Source organism: Mytilus galloprovincialis, chromosome 5 (assembly GCF_965363235.1).
Source record: "Mytilus galloprovincialis chromosome 5, xbMytGall1.hap1.1, whole genome shotgun sequence".
Lineage (NCBI taxonomy): Eukaryota > Metazoa > Mollusca > Bivalvia > Mytilida > Mytilidae > Mytilus > Mytilus galloprovincialis.
This window is the reverse complement of record NC_134842.1, coordinates 72,166,145-72,192,327: the sequence shown is the minus strand read 5'-3', so window position 1 is coordinate 72,192,327 and position 26,183 is coordinate 72,166,145. Positions and strand designations below refer to the sequence as shown.

Sequence of the window (26,183 nt, the reverse complement as noted above, 5' to 3'; positions counted from 1 at the left end):
AAAGGGAAATAACTCTTTTTTAATATATTACTACATGCATTATGTTTATTTCAGCCATTTTTATATTTTTTTCTAAATTTCATAGTATCATAGATGAATTCAATTCTGTTTCACATAGATGCTTAAAAAGTAATGACAATATTGGCAATAACAAACACCCAAATGATGTAAAGAGTTATCTCCCTTTTTACATTCTACCCCTTAACTATATAACTCTATAGTTACTGTTCATACATACAATACCTTACATACATTTCTATTATTGAAATATCAACATTCTTTCAACACTTTTTATCAGCTTACAATAACTTAATAAATTTAAATAAGTCTTCAACAGAAGAATATTATCACAAAAAAATAAATTATTGTTAACTAAACCACCTAGAATGCATGTTTGGTTATATGAATTCGATGAAAAATCTAAGTAAACAAAAATTATGAACCATGTGTATCTCCATTCGAAAATTGCAAATTATCCTTTGATAAATTTAGAAATTATTTTAAATAATAAACGAAGGCAACCACTACAGAGGATGTAGTATAAACAATGATCATATCTCATCTTACTGAACTTTTACAATCGTCGGTTTTAAGAAGAAAAATTTCTGTATTCTATTAACCATAGTTAAATAATGTGTAAGTAAAGTTAATTCCCTATTATAGACAATATGCATCAGACCCAACTCCCTCTTGAGAGTTTCCTTATATTTTAAAATATTTTATTAAAAATCTTTGGTCTTAAAACTTCACTAGATACAAAGCACTACCTTATATGACATTTTTACAGGCTAAAATGGTCAATACTACATGATTGATAATTGGACATATTAACTTTTTACAATGGTCAATCAGTTGATCAACTACATATCTTGTCACTCGATAAGATTGGTACTGTAAGCTAGTTATTTATGCAGAGTTTAAATTTCAGTTCCGCAAGGATGTAAGATTTACATGATTTTTATCACTAATACTGATATCTTTTTAATGGCTTCAGGATCACTTTTATAAAAGGATCATTATGAGATAAATGTCTCAATTTATTTATTTGAGTAACAAACAAGAGTAAATCATTCATTAAAATTTCAAACTTTAAGTACTTATGTACTTAGTAAATGTTATACAAATTTTTTAAGTTTTAATTGTTATAATGTTTTCTGTTTACGCTGTAACCAAGGCAACAGTTATCATTTTTTTTCACTGTGCTAACTGTCTTCTCTTTACTGCAACTATGACGGACCAAACCAAAGCTACTGCATTGCCAAATAAAACACGGTACTGAAAAATAAAATATAAAATACATAAAATAAATCATGGTACTGAAATATATTATATGGAAGACATCAAATTTATGTTACCAAATAAAACAGGGTACTGAAAAACTATTTCAAAAATATATCAAACTGGCATAACAAAATAATACACAGTACTGAATAAAATGTATAGAAAAATCACACGAGCCTTACCATTCTTACCAAATAAAACTTGGTGTTAAAAATATTTACAGAATAAATTAAACCTGATTTGCCAAACAATATACACCTCCAGGTGTGGGGTTTTCTCACTGTGTTAAAGACCTTATGGTGGCCTTCAGCTGTTTTCTGACCTTTGGTCAGGTTGTTCTCTTTTGAACAGAGAATTTTTCAAAGGTACAAAGGTCTGCTTTATCTTCTGCTGCTTTTTATTTTTGATAGCAAATACTGTATCAACAACCTATTATTATGGTACCAGTAAACATGGTATAGTTTTAGATAATGATTCAAAGAAAATAATACTTTAATAAAGCTATTCTCCTTCAATAATTTTAAATCAAGAATCAGTACTGTATAAAGTGGTTTTAAGAAGACAACTTTTACTGTGAAATTACTTTAATTCGTGGGTATCAATTTTCGTGGTTATATTTACATGTTCGAGGGTTTTTAAATTTGTAAATTTTAGTTTTCTAAAAAAATATTATAAAATTGAAGAAACTAAGGTTAGAAAATGGTCTAGATTGAAGGAAATTGCAAAGTAAACAATGACCAGTGTAAATCGTAGTGATCCCACTTATTAACCCGAGATAGAGTGATCAACAGATTAAAGACCATCACAGGTGTTAATTAGGCCATAAACATGTGACCTAAAGAAAACAGTTACATAAACAGATGCTATAAACGTATCTTGAATGGTTCAATAATTCTTCTCAAAAGCAAGGCCAGCATGAAATTATTATTTCCAATTGTGAGGATATAAAATGAACACTTTATCATAGATCATCATAGCATATCAATACAGGAAATCTAACTTTCATCGATCAAAACTATTAAATGGGTATAATCCGGCCTGCAGTTGTAGTTCATGGTGCGTTTGCCGTGTGACTACTATTATAGTATTTTCAGATTTTGCGATATTCAATATATTCTCTAGATCATATCACTAGTTAAACCTTTCCATGTCTTGATTTGGACAACGGTTGTTTTATTTCGTTGGACACTTAAATTCGTGGATAAAGTCATCCACGAAAACAACGAAAATTGGTTCCCCACCAATAAAACTTCTTTCACAGTATATATCTTTCTATTGTATCCTATTTTTACACGCAGCCAATTCTGAATACCGGTATAAAGCAACATGAGGAAGATATTTTTTACATTGAATTATTTACCTTCAGAGGTACATAGTTTACATTAATAAACTGGAACACTGTCCAAATCTGCCAGTTCATTTTAAGTATTGGCCAGAAAGTTTCTTTGATCTTTGCAATAGCTGCCTCATGCCCTGAACCCTGTATAAATAAAGCAGGTTACAAATAAATAGTAAAATATCTACTGCCTCATGCCCTGAACCCTGTATAAATAAAGCAGGATACAAATAAATAGTAAAATATCTACTGCCTCATGCCCTGAACCCTATATAAATCAAGCATGATATAAATATTATTGAACAATTACTTCAATTCCTTGTAATATTAATAATCTTTATTTTTTTTCAATGCTACATGTTTGTATTGTTTAATATCTATTGTTTTGTCATTATAATATGCCTGTCTGTCTGTTTGTTTGTTTGTTATGTTTTGTCTATATAGTAACAATCCTATTGTTTGGATTGTTTAACTTATAAAATTCGTATTCTCTTATTCTGTAATATGAATGAAAAGAGATGCGAGGTATATGTCAATGAGACAGCAAACCAAGGACACAAACAAAGCATTTAACATCAACAGTTACTTTTTAACAATAGATAATATAGAATAAGCAATATAAACAATGTCATTAACAGTGCATGAATATAAACAATGTCATTAACAGTGCATGAATAGAAACAATGTCATTAACAGTGCAGGAATAGACACAATGTCACTAACAGTGGAGGAATAGAAACAATGTCACTAACAGTGCAGGAATAGAAACAATGTCATTAACAGTGCAGGAATAGAAACAATGTCATTAACAGTGCAGGAATAGAAACAATGTCATTAACAGTGCAGGAATAGAAACAATGTCATTAACAGTGCAGGAACATAAACAATGTCATTAACAGCAAAGGAATATAAATAATGTCATTAACAGTGCAGGAATATAAACACTGTCAGTAACAGTGCAGGAATATAAACAATGTCATTAAAAGTGTAGGAATAGAAACAATGTCATTAACAGTGCAGGAATAGAAACAATGTCATTAACAGTGCAGGAATATAAACAATGTCATTAACAGCAAAGGAATATAAATAATGTCATTAACAGTGCAGGAATATAAACACTGTCAGTAACAGTGCAGGAATATAAACAATGTCATTAAAAGTGCAGGAATATAAACAATGTCATTGACAGTGCAGGAATATAAACTCTGTCATTAACAGTGCAGATATATAAACAATGTCATTGACAGTCCTGGTGTCTGTTGTTCAACAGTGCTATATAAATACAATTTGTAGAGTCATTTATTATATATATTATTACCTCCAGCATTGTAACTGCATATAAAAAGAGGAGTATAAATGGAGGTGCAAATATAAATCTGTCAAATACAACTCTCTTGATTCCATCAAATGTGGCTGATTCTTTCTTCTTTGGTATCAACTTGTCCATCCATATGTAGAAATAATGTATCAATGGTCCACTTACTGCAAAGCTACAATAAAGTGTAGAAATAATGTATCAATGGTCCACTTACTCCAAAGCTACAATAAAGTGTAGAAATAATGTATCAATGGTCCACTTACAACAATAATACTATGAAGTGTAGAAAATATGTATAAATCAGTACTAGTGGCATACGATTCATCATTGGTCCTAAAATAAGACCACAATAAACTAAAAATAAAACATTTATGCCACAAATTATGTTTGTTTGATGGAGACATCTTATACGTTCAGGTATTTCACATCCAATTTTTACGGTAATATTCTTTACAAAGCACAAAAATGTCAGCATTCACCTCAAAAGCTAACAAAACCTTTAAACAGATTTATTAAGAAGGAATATAGTTACAATACTGTTTTCAGGTCATTAAAGATTGCATATTTTTGCTTTAATATTGATTGACTTATAGGGTCTTTGCATTGGAAATAACCACATTTATTCTAAAACAAGTTGTTGGCATGTAACGGGTTACATTCTTCTCATATATTTTATGATGGTATAAGGCAGCAACCATTTGATTTTCTGTGGATTTTTTTGGAAAAAAAAGTTTGTTTCCAGTTTTTGGAGAAAAAAATAATTTGTTTTTGATTCTGAGAAAAAAAAATTGTTTGTTTCCCCCTCAGCTGCCACTATATGTAATGCTAAAATTGAAAGAAAATAATTGTTTTCGACTTTTCACGAAAAAAATAGATTGTTTTTCCATAGCCCCCCCCGAAAATCAAATGGTTGCTGCCTAATACTAAGTCTTAACCCCTAACGGGAGGGATTTTGCTTCATATTCATATGATGAAGACATAATCTTTCAATCAGTTAAATTGAGGTCTGGAGCTGGCATGTCAGTAATATAACTACTAGTAGATCTTTGTTAATTTTTGTATCATTGTCATTTTGTTTAGTTTCTATTGTTACCTATTCTGACATCGGACTTAGCATGCTTAGACTTCTTTTAAACTGAGTTTTACTGTGCATATTGTTGTGTGTTTGTTTTTTGCGTCTGTCCCAATTCAGACCTCTGGCATTTGGTAGTCTTGTGTGATTTTTAATTTTAGTTTCAGAGTTTAGTATGATGCCATTATCACTGAACTAATATAGATTTTTGTTTAGGGGCCAGCTGAAGCATGCCTCCGGGTGAGGGGTTTTCTCGCTGTCTTGAAGACCTATTGGTGGACTGCGGCTGTTGTTTCCCCATTTCAATTCTGAATTTTGTGTCATCAACGTTTTTTATGATTTTCTCCTTAAAATAGAATTTATAATTAAATTTATACAAGGAATGACTAATATTTTTTCTGAGGTTTCAAAGTTATCTTAAAAATTTACATGTAGTGCTCAATTTTATATGACTCGCTACACAGGTTATGCAATGAGCACCACATTTTTGATGTTATTTCTTCATAGAGAGATAAAATATTACAGTCCTCACTTTTATAGTACTGACCTAAAGGGGGCATAAGCAGCCATACTTCGCAAGACTATTTTTCCACCATTTTGTTGGTTAGGGAAAATCCTAAATAGTACTCACCTTAAGGAGGCATAAGCAGCCATACGTCACCAGGCTATTTTGCCGCCATTTTGTTGGTTAGGGACAATAGTACTCATCTTAAGGAGGCATAGGCAGCCACACTTAGCCAAGCTATTTTTCCACCAATTTGTTGGTTACGGACACTATTCATCTAGTACTCATCTAAAGGAGGCATAAGAAGCCACACTTCGTCAGGCTATTTGTCCACCATTTTGTTTGGTTAGGGACAATAGTACTCACCCAAAGGAGCCATAAGTAGAAGCTATTTTTCTACCACTTTGTTGGTTAGGGACAATAGTACTCACCTAAAGGAGGCATAAGTAGAAGCTATTTTTCTACCACTTTGTTGGTTAGGGACAATAGTACTCACCCAAAGGAGCCATAAGTAGAAGCTATTTTTCTACCACTTTGTTGGTTAGGGACAATAGTACTCACCTAAAGGAGGCATAAGTAGAAGCTATTTTTCTACCATTTTGTTGGTTAGGGACAATAGTACTCACCTAAAGGAGCCATAAGTAGAAGCTATTTTTCTACCATTTTGTTGGTTAGGGACAATAGTACTCACCTAAAGGAGGCATAAGCAGCCACACTTCGCCAGGCTATTTTTCCACCATTTTTTTGGTTAGGGACAATCAATTGTGATATGATGTTACCAATGGCCGACACTGAAGAACTGAAAAAAATACAACATAATAAGCTCCTCTTGTTTCTTTTTAATATGTTGGTAACATTATGTCATGTAGGGATGTTAATAGCTTACCATCCAATAGTACAGTATGGGTTTTGCTCATTGGTGAAGGTCATATGGTACATACATGTATATGTGTATCTTGTATATGTATATGGTGACTTATAGTTTGTAATAATTATGTACGTCAGTTGTCTTAGACATTGTAAAATGACCAGTAGATGCTTCTCTCATTTGAAATCATACCATATCTTGTTATTTACATATTAGCTATTTATCATGAAAATACCATCAAACTTAGACCAGAGTTTTGGAGATTTTGAATCAATAGCGACTCTTCGGTTATTTTCATGGGATACAAACATTTGAAAAAAATGTCAGTATTCGATTGTGAGTCTGATGACCATGATGACATGCATTGAATCATTGAGTTTTCTTTATTAGTCATGCTAGTCATTTTAGTTTTTATGTTGGACTGTTGCTCCAATATGTCCTAGGGAAAGGGTTAGCATCAATGTTTAACTCTACCACATTGTACATTGTATCTGCCTATCCTTAGTCAGGAGCCTGTAATTCAGTGGTTTTTGTCTGTTGCTGTACATTCATATATCACATTTGGGTTTTTTTTCATTTATTGAGTTGTAAACATTTGTCATTTCGTGTCTAAATAATTTGCTACATATATGTGGTATGGTGAAATGAAGCATCATATGATATTCACAAAATAAAATCACTGTGTAATGGTTACTTGGTCTATCATGGCCTTTACCTCAGTCAGACCTCAGACATAAACAAGTCGATTTTTGTTTTTGAGGATAAAGATAAAAATTACAGGTCACCGTACGGCCTTCAACAATGAACAAAACCCATTCTGTATTGTAAGACTGTGCAATAATTCATAAGTGAAAACCAATGTCTAATTGTTAATATATATTTACTTGTAAACCACTAAATTTGCCACCCAACAATACAACTTGACCAATTATAAGACATTAACATATATGCAACTTTCTATTAATCTGACATTAAAATTTGACAGTTGATAATATTAATACATTTGTCATTGTATATTTTGTATTTTCAGGGTACCAAGTGAGAACTTTAAAGTCAGTGATGTCAAACAGTGTGTGGATATGTACTCTATTCCTTTATTCCTTCATGAAAATCAAATGATTTTTTTTTGCCTGTGCAAATTCCTTAAAGTATTGTAATATTTGTACGATGTTGAATAAAAGGTCAAGAAGTCTTCAAGGGCATACCATACAGTTTTGATCCTGTATTTACAGTTTGATGAAAATCCAATATAGGCTATTTTTTGCCTGATTAAATCAAATATGTAATAAAAAATATACCTCCATCTGCTAATTTTTGAGTTAAATGAGGTTGAAATTTTGTTTATTACCTCCATTGTACATTGTATCTGCCTATCCTTAGTCAGGAGCCTGTAATTCAGTGGTTTTTGTCTGTTGCTGTACATTCATATATCACATTTGTTTTTTTTTTCATTTATTGAGTTGTAAACATTTGTCATTTCGTGTCTAAATAATTTGCTACATATATGAGGTATGGTGAAATGAAGCATCATATGATATTCACAAAATAAAATCACTGTGTAATGGTTATTTGGTCTATCATGGCCTTTACCTCAGTCAGACCTCAGACATAAACAAGTCGATTTTTGTTTTTGAGGATAAAGATAAAAATTACAGGTCACCGTACGGCCTTCAACAATGAACAAAACCCATTCTGTATTGTAAGACTGTGCAATAATTCATAAGTGAAAACCAATGTCTAATTGTTAATATATATTTACTTGTAAACCACTAAATTTGCCACCCAACAATACAACTTGACCAATATAAGACATTAACATATATGCAACTTTCTATTAATCTGACATTAAAATTTGACAGTTGATAATATTAATACATTTGTCATTGTATATTTTGTATTTTCAGGGTACCAAGTGAGAACTTTAAAGTCAGTGATGTCAAACAGTGTGTGGATATGTACTCTATTCCTTTATTCCTTCATGAAAATCAAATGATTTTTTTTTGCCTGTGCAAATTCCTTAAAGTATTGTAATATTTGTACGATGTTGAATAAAAGGTCAAGAAGTCTTCAAGGGCATACCATACAGTTTTGATCCTGTATTTACAGTTTGATGAAAATCCAATATAGGCTATTTTTTGCCTGATTAAATCAAATATGTAATAAAAAATATACCTCCATCTGCTAATTTTTGAGTTAAATGAGGTTGAAATTTTGTTTATTACCTCCATTGTACATTGTATCTGCCTATCCTTAGTCAGGAGCCTGTAATTCAGTGGTTTTTGTCTGTTGCTGTACATTCATATATCACATTTGTTTTTTTTTTCATTTATTGAGTTGTAAACATTTGTCATTTCGTGTCTAAATAATTTGCTACATATATGAGGTATGGTGAAATGAAGCATCATATGATATTCACAAAATAAAATCACTGTGTAATGGTTATTTGGTCTATCATGGCCTTTACCTCAGTCAGACCTCAGACATAAACAAGTCGATTTTTGTTTTTGACTTAAAGAAGTTAAAACATGTATTTTTTATAAAAATGTGTTTTGAATTTTAGACTTATCTACCGGTATGCAAGATTAGAGGATAAAGATAAAAATTACAGGTCACCGTACGGCCTTCAACAATGAACAAAACCCATTCTGTATTGTAAATGTGAAATAATTCATAAGTGAAAACCAATGTCTAATTGTTAATATATATTTACTTGTAAACCACTAAGTTGGCCACCCAACAACCCAACTTGACCAATATAAGACATTAACATATATACAACTTTCTATTAATCTGCATTAAAAATTTGACAGTTGATAATATTAATACATTTGTCATTGTATTTTCAGGGTACCAAGTGAGAACTTTAAAGTCAGTGATGTCAAGCAGTGTGTATGTACTCTTTTCCTTTATTCCTTCATGAAAAAAAAATGATGATTTGTAAATACAGGATCAAAACTGTATGGTATGTCCTTGAAGACTTCTTGACCTTTTATTCAACATCGTAGAAATATTACAATACTTTAAGGAATTTGCACAGGCAAAAAAAAAAAATGATGATTTTTTTTGCCTGTGCAAATTCCTTAAAGTATTGTAATATTTCTATGATGTTGAATAAAAGGTCAAAAAGTCTTCAAGGACATACCATACAGTTTTGATCCTGTATTTACAGTTTGATGAAAATCCAATATAGGCTATTTTTTGCCTGATTAAATCAAATATGTAATAAAAAAATATAACCACCATGTGCTACTTTTTGAGTTAAATGAGGTCGAAATTTTGTTTATTACCTCCCCTGTAACTGTATCGTATGCCCTTAGGGAGCTACCATTTGATTTTTATGGGGGGGGGGGGGGGGGGGGGGGGGGGGGCGCTAGGATTAAATTTGAAAAAAATAGGCAGGACAGGAGTTTTGAGTAAAAAAAAAAGGCAGAATGAGCAAATTGGTGAAAAAAAAGGCAGGATGACAATTTGTGTAAAAAAAGTCAGGATAAACTAGTAAAAAAAAAGGCAGGACAGAATAGAGTAAAAAATAAAAAGGCAGGACAGGGATTACAACTAAAAAAAAAAAGCAGGACAACATTTTTCATCCTAGCCCCCCCCCATAAAAATCAAATGGTAGCTCCCTTAAAACTATCTTTTCCTTGTTTGAGGTTAAAATTTATCAGAGTTATCTACCTTATGACTGAAACAAAATATTTGGGCCTGAAGTTGACAATATTACTGACCAGCTAAACATTTATTTTCATGTAAAACTAATATTTTGTGCAAAATAAAGAAGGAAGGGGAAAAAATCAAATTGATATACTGCTAATGGAGAAAACTGTACTTTTAAACTGGTTCCAAATTCTTCCTTTGAAAAAGTAAAAAACACTGAGATATGTTTGACCTGTATAACTTATAGTCAAAACAATTGTCGAAGCCGCCAATTCAATGCACATTTATCATGTTTATAGATAGCCTTTAAGATTAACTTAAAAAAAGATAATTTACGAGAAAGATAGAGCCATTACATTTAAAGGACTTTAAACAGGAGTAGCGATATAAAGAATTTTAAAAATTGTCTTTCATCAGTCAAGAGATTTTACACAATATCTTTGTACAGGTAATCAATGTTAGACTATAAAAATGAACAGTTAATGTCTGCCTGTAAAATAAAATACAGGTATTTCTTAAGGATGCTGGCTTGTCAGGTTTTGAAATTTTGGTAAGATTTTCGGAATCCTCTGGTTTTATCCATTGGAATGCATAAAAAAAAATGGCCCGGTGAGTCGGTGACCCCCATTTTTCTTTTAATAATTCTTTTTACATGTATAGTTTTAAGCTGTTTGTTAAAGTCTTTTAAAATTTTAATTACTTTTTAATAGTTTTTGAGGACTTTAACTTGTCAATGATAAAGCTATGAAAAGTCAAGAGAGAATATTTTCCTGCCAAAACTGCAATGGCTTATATATCGAAAAGGAGCACGGCGACCTATATATTTTTTTTGCTCTATTGATTCCTTTATTAATCCCCTATTAATATAAACTAGTCTTTTAAAAAGTTAATTACTTTGAAACTGAGAAGCGAACTCCCTTAATTGACACATTTTGTAACTACTGATTATTATATTTATTTGCAGGGAGTCGGCGGATGCTGGATGTTATGGATGTATAAATACACAATAAGGGATTGAGATGTCCATGAGAGACTGGGTCCAGTATTATGAGAATACTGAAAGGTCAAGGTTACTGAATGTCATCAGTTTAGAATTTAGTCACACCAAGTGGAATTACCCGCTTTGGTAGTTAAAAGTCAGTTACATTAAAGTCTATATAACAGCTATTAAGTCATGTGAGTTAGTAGCCATATTTGTCTCACCTGCGATTGCAAGACATAGGGATAATAATCCTGTAGTGGATGTGACGGCTTGAATTTTTAGTATAATTAAAGCTTTATATTTCAGATGGTAAAAGACATTGATGCTTCATAACTTGTATGCAGATACCTTATTTTACGAAGTTTCTGTGTCATTTGTTCATTGACATCTTTTTCAGGGTTCAGTAATGGCTTGGAATTTGGGGATGTGAATTTCTCACTTGTTATGAGTAATATACTTGGTATATGGCTTCCTTGCATGTCTTATACATCTATCAGACATGGTTCACCTGACCTTATCTTCATTTCATAGATGAGTGATGAAGGTTAAAGTGTGATGGTCAAGTCTGTATCCCAGATACTATAGTATAAGCAATAGGTAAAATATATTTGGCGTAAAGAAGGATTGTAATGTGTAAAATGTCAGATACACAGGTTTCATCTGACCGTAACCTTTATTTAATGGTTCTTTGAACAATGTTTAGTTTTTGTTGTTTGGTCTTTTTCTGGTGTACTATAAGCAATCAGATGATTGTAAGGTGGACATGTCTGTCTGTTTGGCAGGTGTCATATGACCTTGACCTTATTTTTATGGTTCAGAGGTCAATGTTACTTTTTTCATGTTATCCCAGTTTATCAGGTACATTAAGAAATTGGTCATCTGTATTTGGTGTATGTAATTATTATATGTTCTACTTGTCTATCAGGCAGGGTTCATCTGACCTTGACCTCATTTTCATGCATTATTAGTCAATTTTCAGTTTTCATGGCATTGTCTGTTAATCAGATACTAAAAGCAGAAAGTCAACCGTATCTTGTGTATACAAGAATTGTAAGGTGTATACAAGAATTGTAATTAAGGTGTATTATGTCTGTCTGGCAGGGTTCATCTGACCTTGACCTCATTTTCATGCATCATTAGTCAATTTTCAGTTTTCATGGCATTGTCTGTTAATCAGATACTAAAAGCAGTAAGTCGACCATATCTTGTGTATACAAGAATTGTAAGGTGTATTATGTCTGTCTGGCAGGGTTCATATGACCTTGACCTCATTTACATCAAATATTAATTTTTGCATGTTACTTTTTCTTCAGTTTATCAAGTTCATTAAGCAATGGGTCAGTTATATTTATTGAATGAAATATTTGTAAGGTGAACATGTCTGTCTGGCAGGATACATTTGACCTCATTATTATTTAATTCTGATTTAAGAACAAGCAGGAAACTTTAGTGGAAAGTTGTCTGATTGGCAATCATACCACATCTCTTTATTTTATACATGCAGAGGCGGATCCAGCCATTTTAAAAAGGGGGGGTCCCAACACAGAGTAAAAGGGGGGGGGCTCCAACTATATGCTCCCATTCAAATGCATTGATCGGCAAAAAAAAGGGGGGGTTCCAACCCCCGGAACCCCCCCCCCCCCTTGGATCCGCCACTGACATGTTATTAGTCATTTCAGTGTGTGCAAAACTTGTTTAAATGTTTAGGACCAAAATTACAAAAAAACATCAGGGTTTATAATTCTGTTGATGAAATTAAATTTTTTGCTTTTAATAAACCCACAAGATCAATTTTAGCCTGGATTTTTAGTATTCATATTGTCGTCTGATAAATGTCATGCTGATTATCAGGTGGACAGTTTTCTCTGCATTCAAACAGTTATTGTTTGAACCTATCCTGGTTTTTATACGACCGCAGAAATTGAAAATTTTTTGGTCGTATATTGGTATCACGTTGGCGTTGTTGTCGTCATCTTCAGAAGACATTTGGTTTTTGCACTCTAACTTTAATAAGTAAAAGTGAATAGAAATCTATGAAATTTAAACACAAGGTTTATGACCATAAAAGGAAGGTTGGGATTGATTTTGGGTGTTTTGATCCCTACAGTTTAGGAATTAGGGGCAAAAAAGGGCCCAAATAAACATTTTTCTTGGCTTTCGCACAATAACTTTAGTATAAGTAAACAGAAATCTATGAAATTTTAACATAAGGTCTTTGACCACAAAAGGAAGGTTGTGATTGGTTTTCGGAGTTTTAGTCCAAACGGTTTAGGAATTAGGGACCAAAAAAAAGGTTCTTCGATATGCTGAATCTAACCATGAATCTAGATTTATGATATTAGGCCCGGTAATCAAATTGGTCCACAGTAAGGTCTAAAAGGTCCAAAATTGAACTTTATTTGATACCATCAAGAATTGAATTCTTGGGGTTCTTTGATATGCTGAATCTAACCATGTATTTATAGATTTAGAATATTGGAATACCAAAAAGGGACGGTAAGAATCGTCTTTGGGAGTTATGGTTCAAACGGTTAAGGAATAAGGTGCAAAAAAGGGGGGAAAAGGGTTTCCAGGTTAATGGACAATTTCTTAAAAGCAGTGTAAGGTAGATAATTGAAACTCATTTGAATATCTCACCTAAACTGCTTTTAAATTATGTAGATTGGAAATTTGCTAATAACTTAAGTTTAATGAACTTCATTGGAAATTTGCCAATATAAAATGTTAAATTGGAGTTATCTTTCTTTGTCCAGAATGATTGTTCAATTTTTCTCATTTCAGATTTCAGAAATTAAAAAGAGAAATTTTTTTCAAATAATTTTGTTTTTTGAGAGGATTAGTATTCAACAGCATAGTGAATTGCTCAAAAGCGAATAATTTTTTTTAAGTTCATGAGACCACATTCATTCTGTGTCAGAAACCTATGCTGTGTCAACTATTTAATCACAATCCAAATTTAGAGCTGTATCCAGCTTGAATGTTGTGTCCATACTAATCCCAACCGTTCAGGGTTCGACCTCTGTGGTCATATAAAGCCTCGCCCTTGCAGAGCATCTGGTCTAACTTAAACAGGAAAATACATGTGTTAGATACTATTGGTCTTGGCAACTGATTCGACCTGGTGTTATATGGAAATTGAACCCCCTTAAATTTTCCATATACCTGGGGTCAACAGAAAACTTTGGAAAACAAAAGGTCCGGAGTGGTGTAATTTTAATCGAAGCCATTGTCCTATATTAGTTATATATAAAGTTGAATTCTTTGATTCACTGATTTTACATCATGCTGGCTAACAAATTGCACTTCATTATTTTAGTAGTATAGATTTTCGAGATAATGGTGAGATCTTAACACAGGATATTGTTCCCAAATAACTGATGACAGACACAACTATAAGTTTACTGATTCAGTATGATATTAAATGAGGGGGGGGGCAAGGGGTTTAACTGCTATGCTGTTATGGGGCAATTTAATTCTTTGTTATCTGTTATTTTGAAAATATATTTGCTGTTAGCTGTTATTGTCTTATTCTTAATTTATTAGCTGTTGTTGGGCTATTAGTTTTTTTGTTATGTTATTGTGATAATGTATTTGCTGTTAACTGTTATTGAAAATTGGAATGTTAGCATTTTTTTTTGACAGTCAATATTCGGTATAAATTAAAGATCATTGGACATTGGGGTCTACCACTACTAATATGTTTGTCCCGTATTCAGAGAAGGATTCCATTAATATTTACCCATCACAGAAGTGAGGTCCAGGACAATTCAAGTATATCTTATGATTATCCTTTGTAATAAATTCCATTTTTTTATGAATGTGTATTTAGAATTATCTTAATTTTTTGTATGAGAATAATGTTCCTTGTTTCCCGTACGAACATATTAAATTAAAACAATTCTTAATATGACAAAAAGGAAAACATATAGCCAGGAATATCTGACAAGGATCTCAATTAAGGACTAGGTCCTAACAACCAGTTAACCTTTTATATAATATGGTACATAGACTCAGCTCTGTGATTCTTTTCAAATCAGAACCAAATGCATTGTACAATGAAAGTTCAAATCATGTACTTGGGTCCGAAGCTGCACATGTACTTGGGTCCAAAGCTGCACATAACTCATTACAAACAAAGATTTCTTTTGTTTCAAGCCATAGTTTCCCTTCTAAACTATGTATTCTACTTACCAGTACACTTCGTACAATCAAAAACCTCAGCTGATAAAAAAAAATTCAAATAAGGCCTTTGAAAGTAGTGGAATAAATTGCTTTTGGAGTGTAAAAATTCGTTCGAAGTACTTGATAAATTGCATGCTTATAATTGGTGCTTTTGATTTTGCTACCATATATACCACTTTGCCTCATAGTCTTATTAATAAAAATTCAAACAGCTTAGCTATAATGGTCATTTAGAAAAAGTCAGAATATTCAAACTCTTTTAGGTCATTTTTTTTTTATTAGTAACAAAGGGAGCTTCAGTCAATATATACACATGGAAAAAAGTATTGCAACACCTTGATTTTTTAAAACTAGAAAAATCAGTCTTTTTTTTGGATAAAATATAATAAAATATGTGTATAATATTATTGAAACATAGTTTATGATAACATTGGCATTGAAATGAACAAAAAATGTATGAAAAAAAAAGATTTATATAACCACAATTTTAATAACAAAATGAAGTGTTTTTTGTACAAATAAATGCATTTTACAACTTTTACTGTAGTCGAACTTTACAATGTCAGACATTGCAAATTTAATCTTCAGATGACTGTTCACATCATGGTTGATCGTTATATGCCAAAGAATTAGTACTTTGTGCGCAGCCTCCATTTAAACGGATAACCGCATCTACACGTCTTCTGATTTCTGCCATAAATCGACTAATTTGTTGCTAAGGTAGCAGCAACCATTTCTGATGAAGGGCATTGTTTATTTCATGAATCATGAACTTGGGTGTCCTTTCGCGCACTTTCCGCCCAATAGTGTCCCAAATATGCTCGATATGGTTCAAACCCGGGCTACGATCGGGCCAAGGAAGATGAACCGAATTCCATTTGAACATTGGATCTTCCTCCACGATGCTAATTTCCAACTTTGGCGAGCTCTGAACTACATTGGATATGGAAAACTGTGTGTCTGTTCGTTAGCAAAGGTCTCCGAAATGGTCTTATCGCACGATAAACAGTAGCGATGAGTCGATCTCGAACAGTTCTTGTTAAAAGGCTCCTGTATGACCACCACTCTCTTTTTAGGATTGTCTTGTATGCAATGGGTTTCCTTCTGACCAACCTTCATTATGCTTGATTTTCCCTAGCAAATGATATAGGGGGTCTTCATTATCTCGGAAGGTCTTTAACAGCGTCTATTGCCTGATTTTTATTCTCAAAACGACTTATAGTGGAATGGTGATGACCAACAATACGTGCAGTTGTTACAGCGACATCCTGCTTCTCTTATGCTGATAATCTGCCATCTTGCTGCAATTAAGAGTTGTCAAGGACCCATTACAAGGTTTCAATCACATAACTTTAACAACTTGGTTATTTAAAGTGTTGAAAACAATGAGGATAAAAACATCTGTTTTGCTGTTTACGGGTACAGTAGCTGCATGTGCAGATAAAAACTTATCGAGTCGATATTTATTGATTAAACTCAGGTGATACTTAAATAATGTTTAACTAGGTCTATTTTACCAAATTATATCATAAAAAAATAAAGAGTGTTTTTTTAATTTCAATTTCAATTTGGTGTTGCAATACTTTTTTCTATGTGTATATATATTAACAATACACCAACGTTTCATGAGAACTGCTGAAAGCATTTTTCAGTTATTTTTGAAAACTAGAAAATACCAACTTTTTCTAATAAATAATATCCCTTTACTCAATAACATAAAATCTAAAATTAATAAAAATCGAAAGGGAGTTTACAACAATAGATATAAACATTTCAGAAAAGTTTCATGAGAACTGCTGAAAACATTTATGTGTTAATGTCTGAAAACTGGAAAATCCCCCCTTTTTAATTAACTCCTTAACTCGGAAACGTAAAATCTAAAATTTATAAAAATTGAAAGTGACCTCATGTTAATAGATATAAACAATTCACCAAAATTCCTTGCTTTGTGAAAGCATTTTTGAGATATTATCAGAAAAATGAAAAAAAAACACCAATTTTATTGAATAAAAACCCATTACCCAGAAACTTAAAATCTAAAATAAAAACAAAAAGGGAGCTCACGTCAATAGATATAAACAATTTCCCAAAGTTTAATGCAAATTGGTTAAAGAGTTTTTGAGTTAATGTCCGACATGTTGACAACAGACGGACAACAGTATACCATAATACGTTCTGTAAACGAGCGTATAAAAAATATTATAATATATTGAGTAGTAATTTAAACACAGTCTAGATACATAAATTAATACTAAAACATTATTATTAATTAAGTCATAGAAAATGGAATGCATTACAAAGGATTATATCCGTAATAAGAAATACTGATTTGTCAAAGACCGAATTATTTTAATATTTCATTTACTGTTATCTGTTTTTGTCCATTTTAATTCCTTGTTATCTGTTATGAGCCGAATCAATTTGCTGTTTTGCTGTTATTGGGATCCCCCTTGCCCCCCTCTTCAATAAATAGAAATAACAAATTGTTAGTTAAAAGTACATGTACAGTGTATCATAGTCAGGTGATATCATTGGACTACTTAGTGTATATTTCATCCAGAAGATAAATTGAATTTTGTCAAGTATTTGCCTTGGTCATCACAAATAAAACCTGAAGACTCATTTTGTTTCAAACAAATACATATAAGATTCTTCAGTCCATCACTAAGTAGTACTTTACTCTCCTTTCCATCTTTTGATATAACTATTATTCTATGAGAGTCCTGGTTTGCTACAAAAATGTTACCATAAGTATCTGTACAAAGTCCTAATGGTCCTGATAAATCCTGTTTATATTGCCAGATCTGTTTACCTGTTTGATCCACACAGTATACTGCATCACCAGGACAGTCACTATAGATTACTCTGTCATTACAATAAAAAAGGTAATACAGGTATGATTTACACTCAACTTGTATTGACTTCAGTGTATTTCCTTCCAAGTCTATAATACGGATTTCATCTTTATGCAAACCTACAACAAGAGAATCATCTAATGATGATAATCCCCAGCAATGTTTGTCTAATGTGATAACTTTGGTTACTGTTTCATTCTCCATATTGAAGATCTTAATGGCTTTCTCATCAGGATAAGTTATAGCAATAGTGTTCTGATTGATCTGAGTAACACTGAAGGCTTGACCAGGTTTAGGTAGCTTTTTCAGTAGTTTGCCATCAGGAGTAAGTAGGATAACTTTACCCCACTCTTCCACTATTATAAATCTTCCATCCATCAGACAAATCATGTCGCTTATGGTCTTCCCTATGTTGATCTTTATCTTTCTCTCAATGCTCATGGTCATGTTGTTTATGTTTGATTGTTCTTGTGATTCTACTTGTGCTTCCTTTCTCACACTTGTTTCTATATTCAAATCCATATCTGTTTTAACAACGGTTAATTCTCCTAAGGATCCTAACTTTTTTATTATCTTTTCTACTTCATTGTTTTTCTCCATTTTGATGGTAAATTCTTTTGCCCTGTCGTCTTTTTCCAGATCATCTATGTATCGTTGACATTGATATACTTGTTGTTCAATCTGATGTACGCCTAGAAATGATTGGAGTTTTGAAATGTGTGGTATGACTGTATGTAACTGGTCTTGCATTTTCTTTAAGATTTTCTGTTTTTCTTCAATTTCAGTGATTAAATCTGTTGCTTTTGATTTTTCTTGATCCAAGATGGTATCTGCTTGTTGGTAGATCTTCTTCTCTAGGTGGGTTAAATGTTTATCTATTTCATTGCGTATTTTCATAATGAATTCTTTAATGCTGTCATATTCTTGTTCTCCTCTTTTAATGTTTTGTGATTTGTCATTTACAATTTTACCTAAGAGTTGTAAGATGGAGTTAATTTCTTTCTCTACAGATTCTTTAGATTTTTCAATTTTGGTTTTCTCCACAACGCTAGCTAAACTTTTTATCCCGGTACACTTTGAATGACTATTGGATATACATTCATCACAGCAAGGCATTAAATGACTCGGGCAATACAAGTTGAGCTTTTGACCATGTTTGTCACATTGTGTTTCAATAACTTGGACAGATGGTTTATAACTTTTGATACCAATAATCTTATGATCATGTGTTCCTTTAGATCTTCTGTGATGACCAGAACATGTTGAACACAATCCTTCATCACAGTTGTAACACCAGATGTCAGCTTTAGTGTTTACTTTTCCTTCTATACAAGGTCCACATGTAACAGGTTTACTGGATGCCATGACCTGGAAATATCCAAAAGTTATATTGCTTTATTGTCAAGGTCCAAATAGTTAATGGTGAATAATTTAATTTTGGATGTATCGCATCTTCTGATTGGCTGACGTTATTTTGTTATGAGCCCATAAACATAATTTAGTCATGTGACCGTGACGTCATCAACGTTTTTTCATGGTTTTCTACGGTTTAAAATGGAATTTAGAATTAAATTATAAGAAATGACTGTAATATTTTTTCTGTCTATTCGAAATAACATTAAAATGTGGTGCACACTGTTAAATAACCGGCTACGCGCGTTATTCAGTGTGCACCAAATTTTTTATGTTATTTCTTCATAGACAGAAAAAATATTAGTCATTCCTTAAATGGATGGTGATACTTGGCACAAAATGACAAATGTAAAAAAATTTAAAGGAGAAGACTAACACACTGATTGATCATGTGTTGAACAAGATAATGAATGAAAGCAACTATAATGTACAACAAACTACAGTCACTGAATGACAGGCTCCTGACTTAGGACAGGCACGTGTTGGGATTCTTCAATGTTTGTCGATAGTTGCTGTATATTGTATTTGATTATTAGGGAGCTACCATTTGATTTTTATGGGGGGGGCTAGGATGAAAAATTTTGTCCTGCATTTTTTTTTAGCTGTAATCTCTGTCCTGCCTTTTTATTTTTCACTCTGTTTGGTCCTGCCTTTTTTTTTTAGTTTATCCTGACTTTTTTTTACCTAAATTGTCGTCCTGACTTTTTTTTTTGCAAGTGTCTCATCCTGCCTTTTTTTTTACTCAAAACTCCTGTCCTGCCTATTTTTTTCAAATTTCATCCTAGCCCCCCCCCCCCATAAAAATCAAATGGTAGCTCCCTTATGCATTCATCCTATTGTATTGGTCACTAGCTGTACTCCTTGTTGATAACATTAAACAAAATTAATTTGAAAATATAATTTTCAATCACACAGGTAAAAATGATGGATTCCATTGTTGATTATAAGTTTGAAAAATAAGATATATTTTTTTACAATGTAAATGCAAATAGGTTACATACACATTACTCTGCAATTTATACCTAGTCATTGAATAAAATCAATAATAATTTTAAAAAATTACCTGTTGATGTTATGATGACAAAGGTTCAGTTCTTTTTCACCATTTCTTCAATGTTAGCCAACCAGGAAGTTATTTAGGACATGTCTATACCTGATTCAACTAATTAGTAAATATTTAAATGACCCAGAAAATAACTGATCCAAATGATAAAAGTTCAAAATAAATTTTAATCATAATTAGGTCATCAGTGGGTTTTAAGTTTTCTATTAGGAAAAATTGGTATACTTGTTAATTGATTCTACATACAGAAAGGGGGGCATTATTAACATTTTCTGTTTACTATTTCTGATAAAAAAAAAATTAATCAAATGGATCAATGTCTCACTGCATTAAAAACAAAAATGAAAATATCAGTATAAAAGTTTTGAAAATTGAATAAATGCAAGTCATGTGATATAGGACTAAGTGTGATGTTTCTCTGATTTTAACCTTGTCTATTTTTAGAATCAATGTTTTCTATTCAATAACAATTGTTTCAGTTTAGAAATCGTCCTATCAATAAATATTTCAATGAGCCTCACTAATAAAACTAAATAATTTTTGCCCTGGCTGTCACAAAAGTCATAGTAATTTATTACTTTTTTTTGCTAGAAAAAGGGATTAATATCTGGAGTCAGCATAAACTATTAGTAAATTGTATAATCTATAATTATCGCTATTTTGTGCATTTTTCTTTTGATCTTTTTTTGTGATAATTTTCATATCATGCTTCTCGCTTGAGATGGAAAATTATCGCTAGAAACTAAGGAGGCCACGTGGCGTTGCTAACGAAATTGACATGAAATTGACAACGTCGTCATAGGTAAAATAGCGATAAAAAGATTATCATTGTTCATCTCAACTCGATTGCCTTTCTCGCTTTCGCCGTCCCGGCTCAAGCGAGAAAATCAATCTCGTTGAGATGATCACCGATAATCTATAATTATCGTTGATCATCTCAACGAGATTGATTTTCTCGCTTGAGCTGGTACAGCGAAAGTGAGAAAAGCAATCGAGTTGAGATGACCAATGATAATCTGTTTATCGCTAGTTTACCTATGACGAAGTTGTCAATTTCATGTCAATTTCGTTAGCAACGCCACGTGGTCTCCTCAGTTCCTAGCGATAATTTTCCATCTCAAGCGAGAAGCATGATATGAAAATTATCACAAAAAAAGATCAAAAAAATAATGCACAAAATAGCGATAAAGCTTAATATTTCAAAATGTATAGAAGACCTAGACGCTTCATACGTTGTATGCAGATTCCGTATTTTACAAAGATTCTGTCCTTCATTTGTCCATTGTCATTGACCTGATTTTCAAGATTCAGTGACTGCTTGAAATATCAGTTATCAAGGTTAAAGCTTCATGACTAGGTTCATTTAAACAATAGGTAAACATGCAGTCAGGGGACTATACTGACATAAGTAATTTCAAAATCACTTATGCGAGTAGCAAATTTGAAGTTATGTCACAAATTGACTTTTTTGTGATTTTGTAGTTTTACTAAAATTTTGAACATATAGCTTTAAATAATATCTTTTCATTAATAAAATTGAAAAAAAATGAACTTTTTGCTTCTTTCATGTAGCAAGGTTTATGCCTTTGATGCTAACATTTATCTGCAAATTTTATTTTAGTTGAAAAAATGATATAATAATGGCTTAACATAATGAATTGATACTTTCTTAACAGATTTTTCCAAGCAGTGGGAGTATAATTTTCCTGTAAAGTTCAAGGTTTCATCTTTCAGATTATGTAATAAAATTCTACTGTTCCTGATAAAAATTTCACTGTTCGGAGGGGTGTTGAAATTAGTGGGGGTCATTAAAATAATGATACCTAAAAAAGTGATTTTTTTGGAAGGAAATTGAGGTATGATACTTAAACAAGTGATTTTAATGTCATTATCCTAGATTCAGTACAAGGTCATCACCTGACATGACCTGGTCATCCTAGACAACACAGATAATTAGTCCCTGGATCATTAGTATTCTATATTTAAAGCTATAATAAAATTAAATCACTTCTTCTAGTGATTAATTTGTACAACTTAAATAGGTGATTATTAAAGAAGGACAATTATTACTTCAAATCTTTATGGAAATAATGTTACTTAAGTCAGTGATTTAGAAAATCACTCATTCAATTCAATTCAATTCTTTATTACTTTGAGCAAATGATGCTCATCAGTACAAATATAATATATATGCAAATACAATATATCATAAATAAATACATAAAACATACATAACTGATAAATGAATACATCCGAGAAGAATAATAATCTATATTAAGTATTGGTTATAACATGTCTGTTCTACGTTTAAATGCATGGAAAAGAAATTTACAAAGGTTACATATATATGTCTTTTACATTTTCTGTGCTCAACAACTGTAAAAGCTTAAATGACGATGGACGCTTATAATAATATGGCTTAATATACTGTCTCCTAATTGCATTATAACAATCACACTGTAAAATGAAATGAAACTCGTCTTCTATTGTATTTAAAGTACAGAGAGTGCATTTTCTTTCAGATCTATTAAAACCGTGATATCGTCCTGTTTCAACAAATAAGTTATGTGAAGACAATCTTATTCTCGTTAGATACACTCTAAAATTCACATGTTTAGTAAGGTAAAATTGTAAACGAACATTATTTACACAGTATTTATATAAAAAACACTTTGGCGAGCCATCCAATAATTGATTCAAATGTTGATAAGCTTGATCAAATATTCTAGTTTTGACAAAATACTTAAGAGTGTCATTTACAACTAAATTATCTTGGTTATACCAGAAGTCATTCAGACCCAAATTAAACAATAAATACTTCAGTTGATAAATCCAACTATTTCTGTTATTACATTGATTCCGTACCTGCTCTTTGTAACAATTTTCAAGAATACAATTATTCGTTGATAAAAGTTTAAACCAGTATCTTATAATATTATACAATCTAATTCAAGTAAGTCCCCTGACTGGTAAACTATATGTGGTGTTTGGATTGATTTTATATTGAAAAACATGTGTAACAATTTATGGTAATTGAAAAGGGTCTTGCTTCTTCAGGAGGGCATCCAGCCATTTTTAAAAGAGGGAAGGGTGGGTTCCAATTATATGCCCCCATTTAAATGCATTGCTGGTAATAAAAGGGGAGGGGGGTATTACAACCCTCAGGAACCAATCCCCCAACTGGATTTAACACTGATCTGGTAAGATGACACCATACCTTGTGTATACAACAAAATGTTATAAAGTGTAAATCTCTGTCTTGCAGGTTTCATGTGACCTTGATCTATTTTTCACGGTTTACGGTTCAATTTACATTGTTATTTTTTTCATTTTTTTTCAGTGTATCTGGTAGATTATAGGCAATTGGGTATATGGAACTATTAAGAGTTATACATGTCTGTCTGGCAGAAAACTTATGACCTTGATTTCATTTTCAATGCTCAATCGTTTTTTGGTTTTTTTTGGTTTTGTTATATGTTTCCAAGTACATAAATCAAAAATATATTGGTCAACTATATTTGTTGAATGAAATGTTTGTCAGGTATGTCTGTATGACAGGTTTCATTTGACCTTCACCTCCTCATTATTACTTGATTTTGATAAAAAGCAGGCAACTTTGATTGATAATTGTCTCATTATCATCATACCACATCTCCTTAATTTATAAGACATTTCAGGGTGTGCAAACTTGTTTAAACCTCAAGGACCAGTAGTACATGGGTGTTTTAGCCCAGATTTTTATGTATTTGTATTATCATCTGATTCAGTCATGAACAGTCAGAGCTTAGACATAAACAAGTCGATGTTTGTTTTTGACTTAAAGAAGTCAAAACATGTATTTAATATAAAAATGTGTTTTCAATTTTAGACTTATCTAAATCAGAAAATGACAGACTTGTTTAGGTCTATTTCATGTATTTATGTTGATGAAAAAACTTAATTTTACTTGGTGGCCAAATTAAAGTACACCACCTATGACAGCAAAAACCTGTCTGAGAGTTCACAAGGACTTGAGCTATCTATATTTAATTATCTAATTGAACATCCTTACTAAATACAGATGTTTTACCTCATTAAGTGTGGTTGCATTGTAAGGTTAATTAACATTATCTCCGATTTTTTAGACCCTCATTCATATTTTTCTTTAGAAGACAAAGCATTGTCTTTCAATGTTGTCATTATTTGATTTAGATACATGACCTTTTTATAAATATGCGTGGGTCTTGAAGTTTACCAATTTTGATAACTTATCGAATTGTAGGAGTCGATATTTGCAACTTTTTGATTCTGGTCAATTATTTCTTGCTTAACAATATTTGACTTATTAAAGTTGTATTTTGTCTTGCATTAAAGGGAGACAAATCCTAAAACTTACAAATTTAGACCTCTATGAGTCAAAAGCAGATTCAGACTTATTTATATCTGAGCTCTGACTGATAAATGCAAGTTTTCTTTGCTTTCAAACTATTTCTGTTTGAACTCATCCTGGTTTTCTTACTACAACTGAAAACTTTATGTTACATATACATGTATACCATGTATTCTATTGGTATTAGTGATATAATTGAACTCCCTAAAATTTGAACCTGAGTCCATTTCCCAACCAGGCCAGGGGTCAAATGTGGAAAACAATAGGACCTGAGTGGTGTTAATTTTAATCAACACAATTGTCCTACATTATTCTTATTTAACATTGAATCCTTTGATTCTCTGTCAAAAGCAGATGCAGACTTATTTATGTCTGAGCTCTGACTATACATTTGTACCTTTTGATCATATTCAATCAACCATACTGAGCACCACAGTGGCGGATCCAGGGGGGGGGGGGGCGAGGGTGCGCACCCCCCCTTTATTTTTGCCGATCAATGCATTTGTATCGGGACATATGTTTTGCACCCCCCCCCCCTTTGCCCTGGGTTAGCACCCCCCCTTTCGAAAATTCCTGCATCCGCCCCTGCACCATGACCAAGACGGTAATTCCAGACAGAAAACATACATGTATCCTTGATAATGAAAAATACACTCAACATAATAGTTTAATACCGTTATTTAAATATTTGTGGAAAAAAAGTAACATGATTCCTCAATTTATTTATCATCTAAAAGTAAAAGAAAGTGCACATTTTTAATATCGCCACACACCAATAAATTACCATTAATGTTATTTGGCAAGATTTCTTACCGTTATTTGTTATGAAAGTACCCCATTTAGGCATTACCTCCCTCATACATGTCATTATTACTTGATGTCATGTGGGCCTACATAATTTTTTTAACTCCAAATAAAACCTCATCATTTGCTCATCCATATTTAAACACAACAAAAGTCACATGATAACAACTGCATACAATTTTCCAAGCAATAATTATCAAATATAGGACTAAATGTTATGCACCAGCCCAGGCTTGTATACATTGTCCAATAAAAAAGCAATATAAAAAGTGAATTAGTGGGCGTTTCTTCGTCATTTACCTTGTGATGGCTTTTGTAAGTACTGGTCTTGACTGCAACAATCCCAGGTAAGCTTTGAGAGCCTTTTCAAAGGCATTTTCGTTAGACTTATCCTTGCTCAAACTCATTTTTCAAAGTTGACAATGTGGGACGTTGTTTTGAACTTTCAACTGGGCGCAGACATCTTGGGTCTCGCGTTTTA

The 26,183-nt window shown here is 32.1% G+C and overlaps 2 protein-coding genes across 2 annotated transcripts; both read right to left on the bottom strand.

The window, feature by feature from the left end:
* Positions 1 to 213: 213 nt before the first annotated feature.
* LOC143076354 (peroxisomal membrane protein 2-like) lies at positions 214 to 26,181 on the bottom strand. Its single transcript, XM_076252081.1, has 5 exons — positions 26,003 to 26,181; positions 6,204 to 6,311; positions 3,936 to 4,107; positions 2,642 to 2,761; positions 214 to 1,275 (listed from the first exon to the last, which is right to left on the bottom strand). The coding sequence occupies exons 1-5, from the start codon at positions 26,107 to 26,109 to the stop codon at positions 1,195 to 1,197; spliced, it is 588 nt and encodes a 195-aa protein (XP_076108196.1). The 5' UTR covers positions 26,110 to 26,181; the 3' UTR covers positions 214 to 1,194.
* LOC143076352 (uncharacterized) lies at positions 14,213 to 20,683 on the bottom strand. The gene is made up of 2 exons (XM_076252078.1): positions 20,530 to 20,683; positions 14,213 to 19,421 (listed from the first exon to the last, which is right to left on the bottom strand). The coding sequence occupies exon 2, from the start codon at positions 19,416 to 19,418 to the stop codon at positions 17,751 to 17,753; it is 1,668 nt and encodes a 555-aa protein (XP_076108193.1). The 5' UTR covers positions 19,419 to 19,421; positions 20,530 to 20,683; the 3' UTR covers positions 14,213 to 17,750.
* Positions 26,182 to 26,183: the final 2 nt, after the last annotated feature.

Excerpts from the sequence above, each read along its gene's own strand:
- LOC143076352 (XM_076252078.1), bottom strand. The coding sequence starts at position 19,418 with ATGGCATCCAGTAAACCTGTTACATGTGGACCTTGTATAGAAGGAAAA.
- LOC143076354 (XM_076252081.1), bottom strand. The coding sequence starts at position 26,109 with ATGAGTTTGAGCAAGGATAAGTCTAACGAAAATGCCTTTGAAAAGGCT. Across the intron at positions 6,312-26,002 it reads CTTACAAAAGCCATCACAAG|TTCTTCAGTGTCGGCCATTG; the intron begins GTAAATGACGAA and ends TATTTTTTTCAG. Across the intron at positions 1,276-2,641 it reads TAAACTATGTACCTCTGAAG|TACCGTGTTTTATTTGGCAA; the intron begins GTAAATAATTCA and ends TTTATTTTTCAG.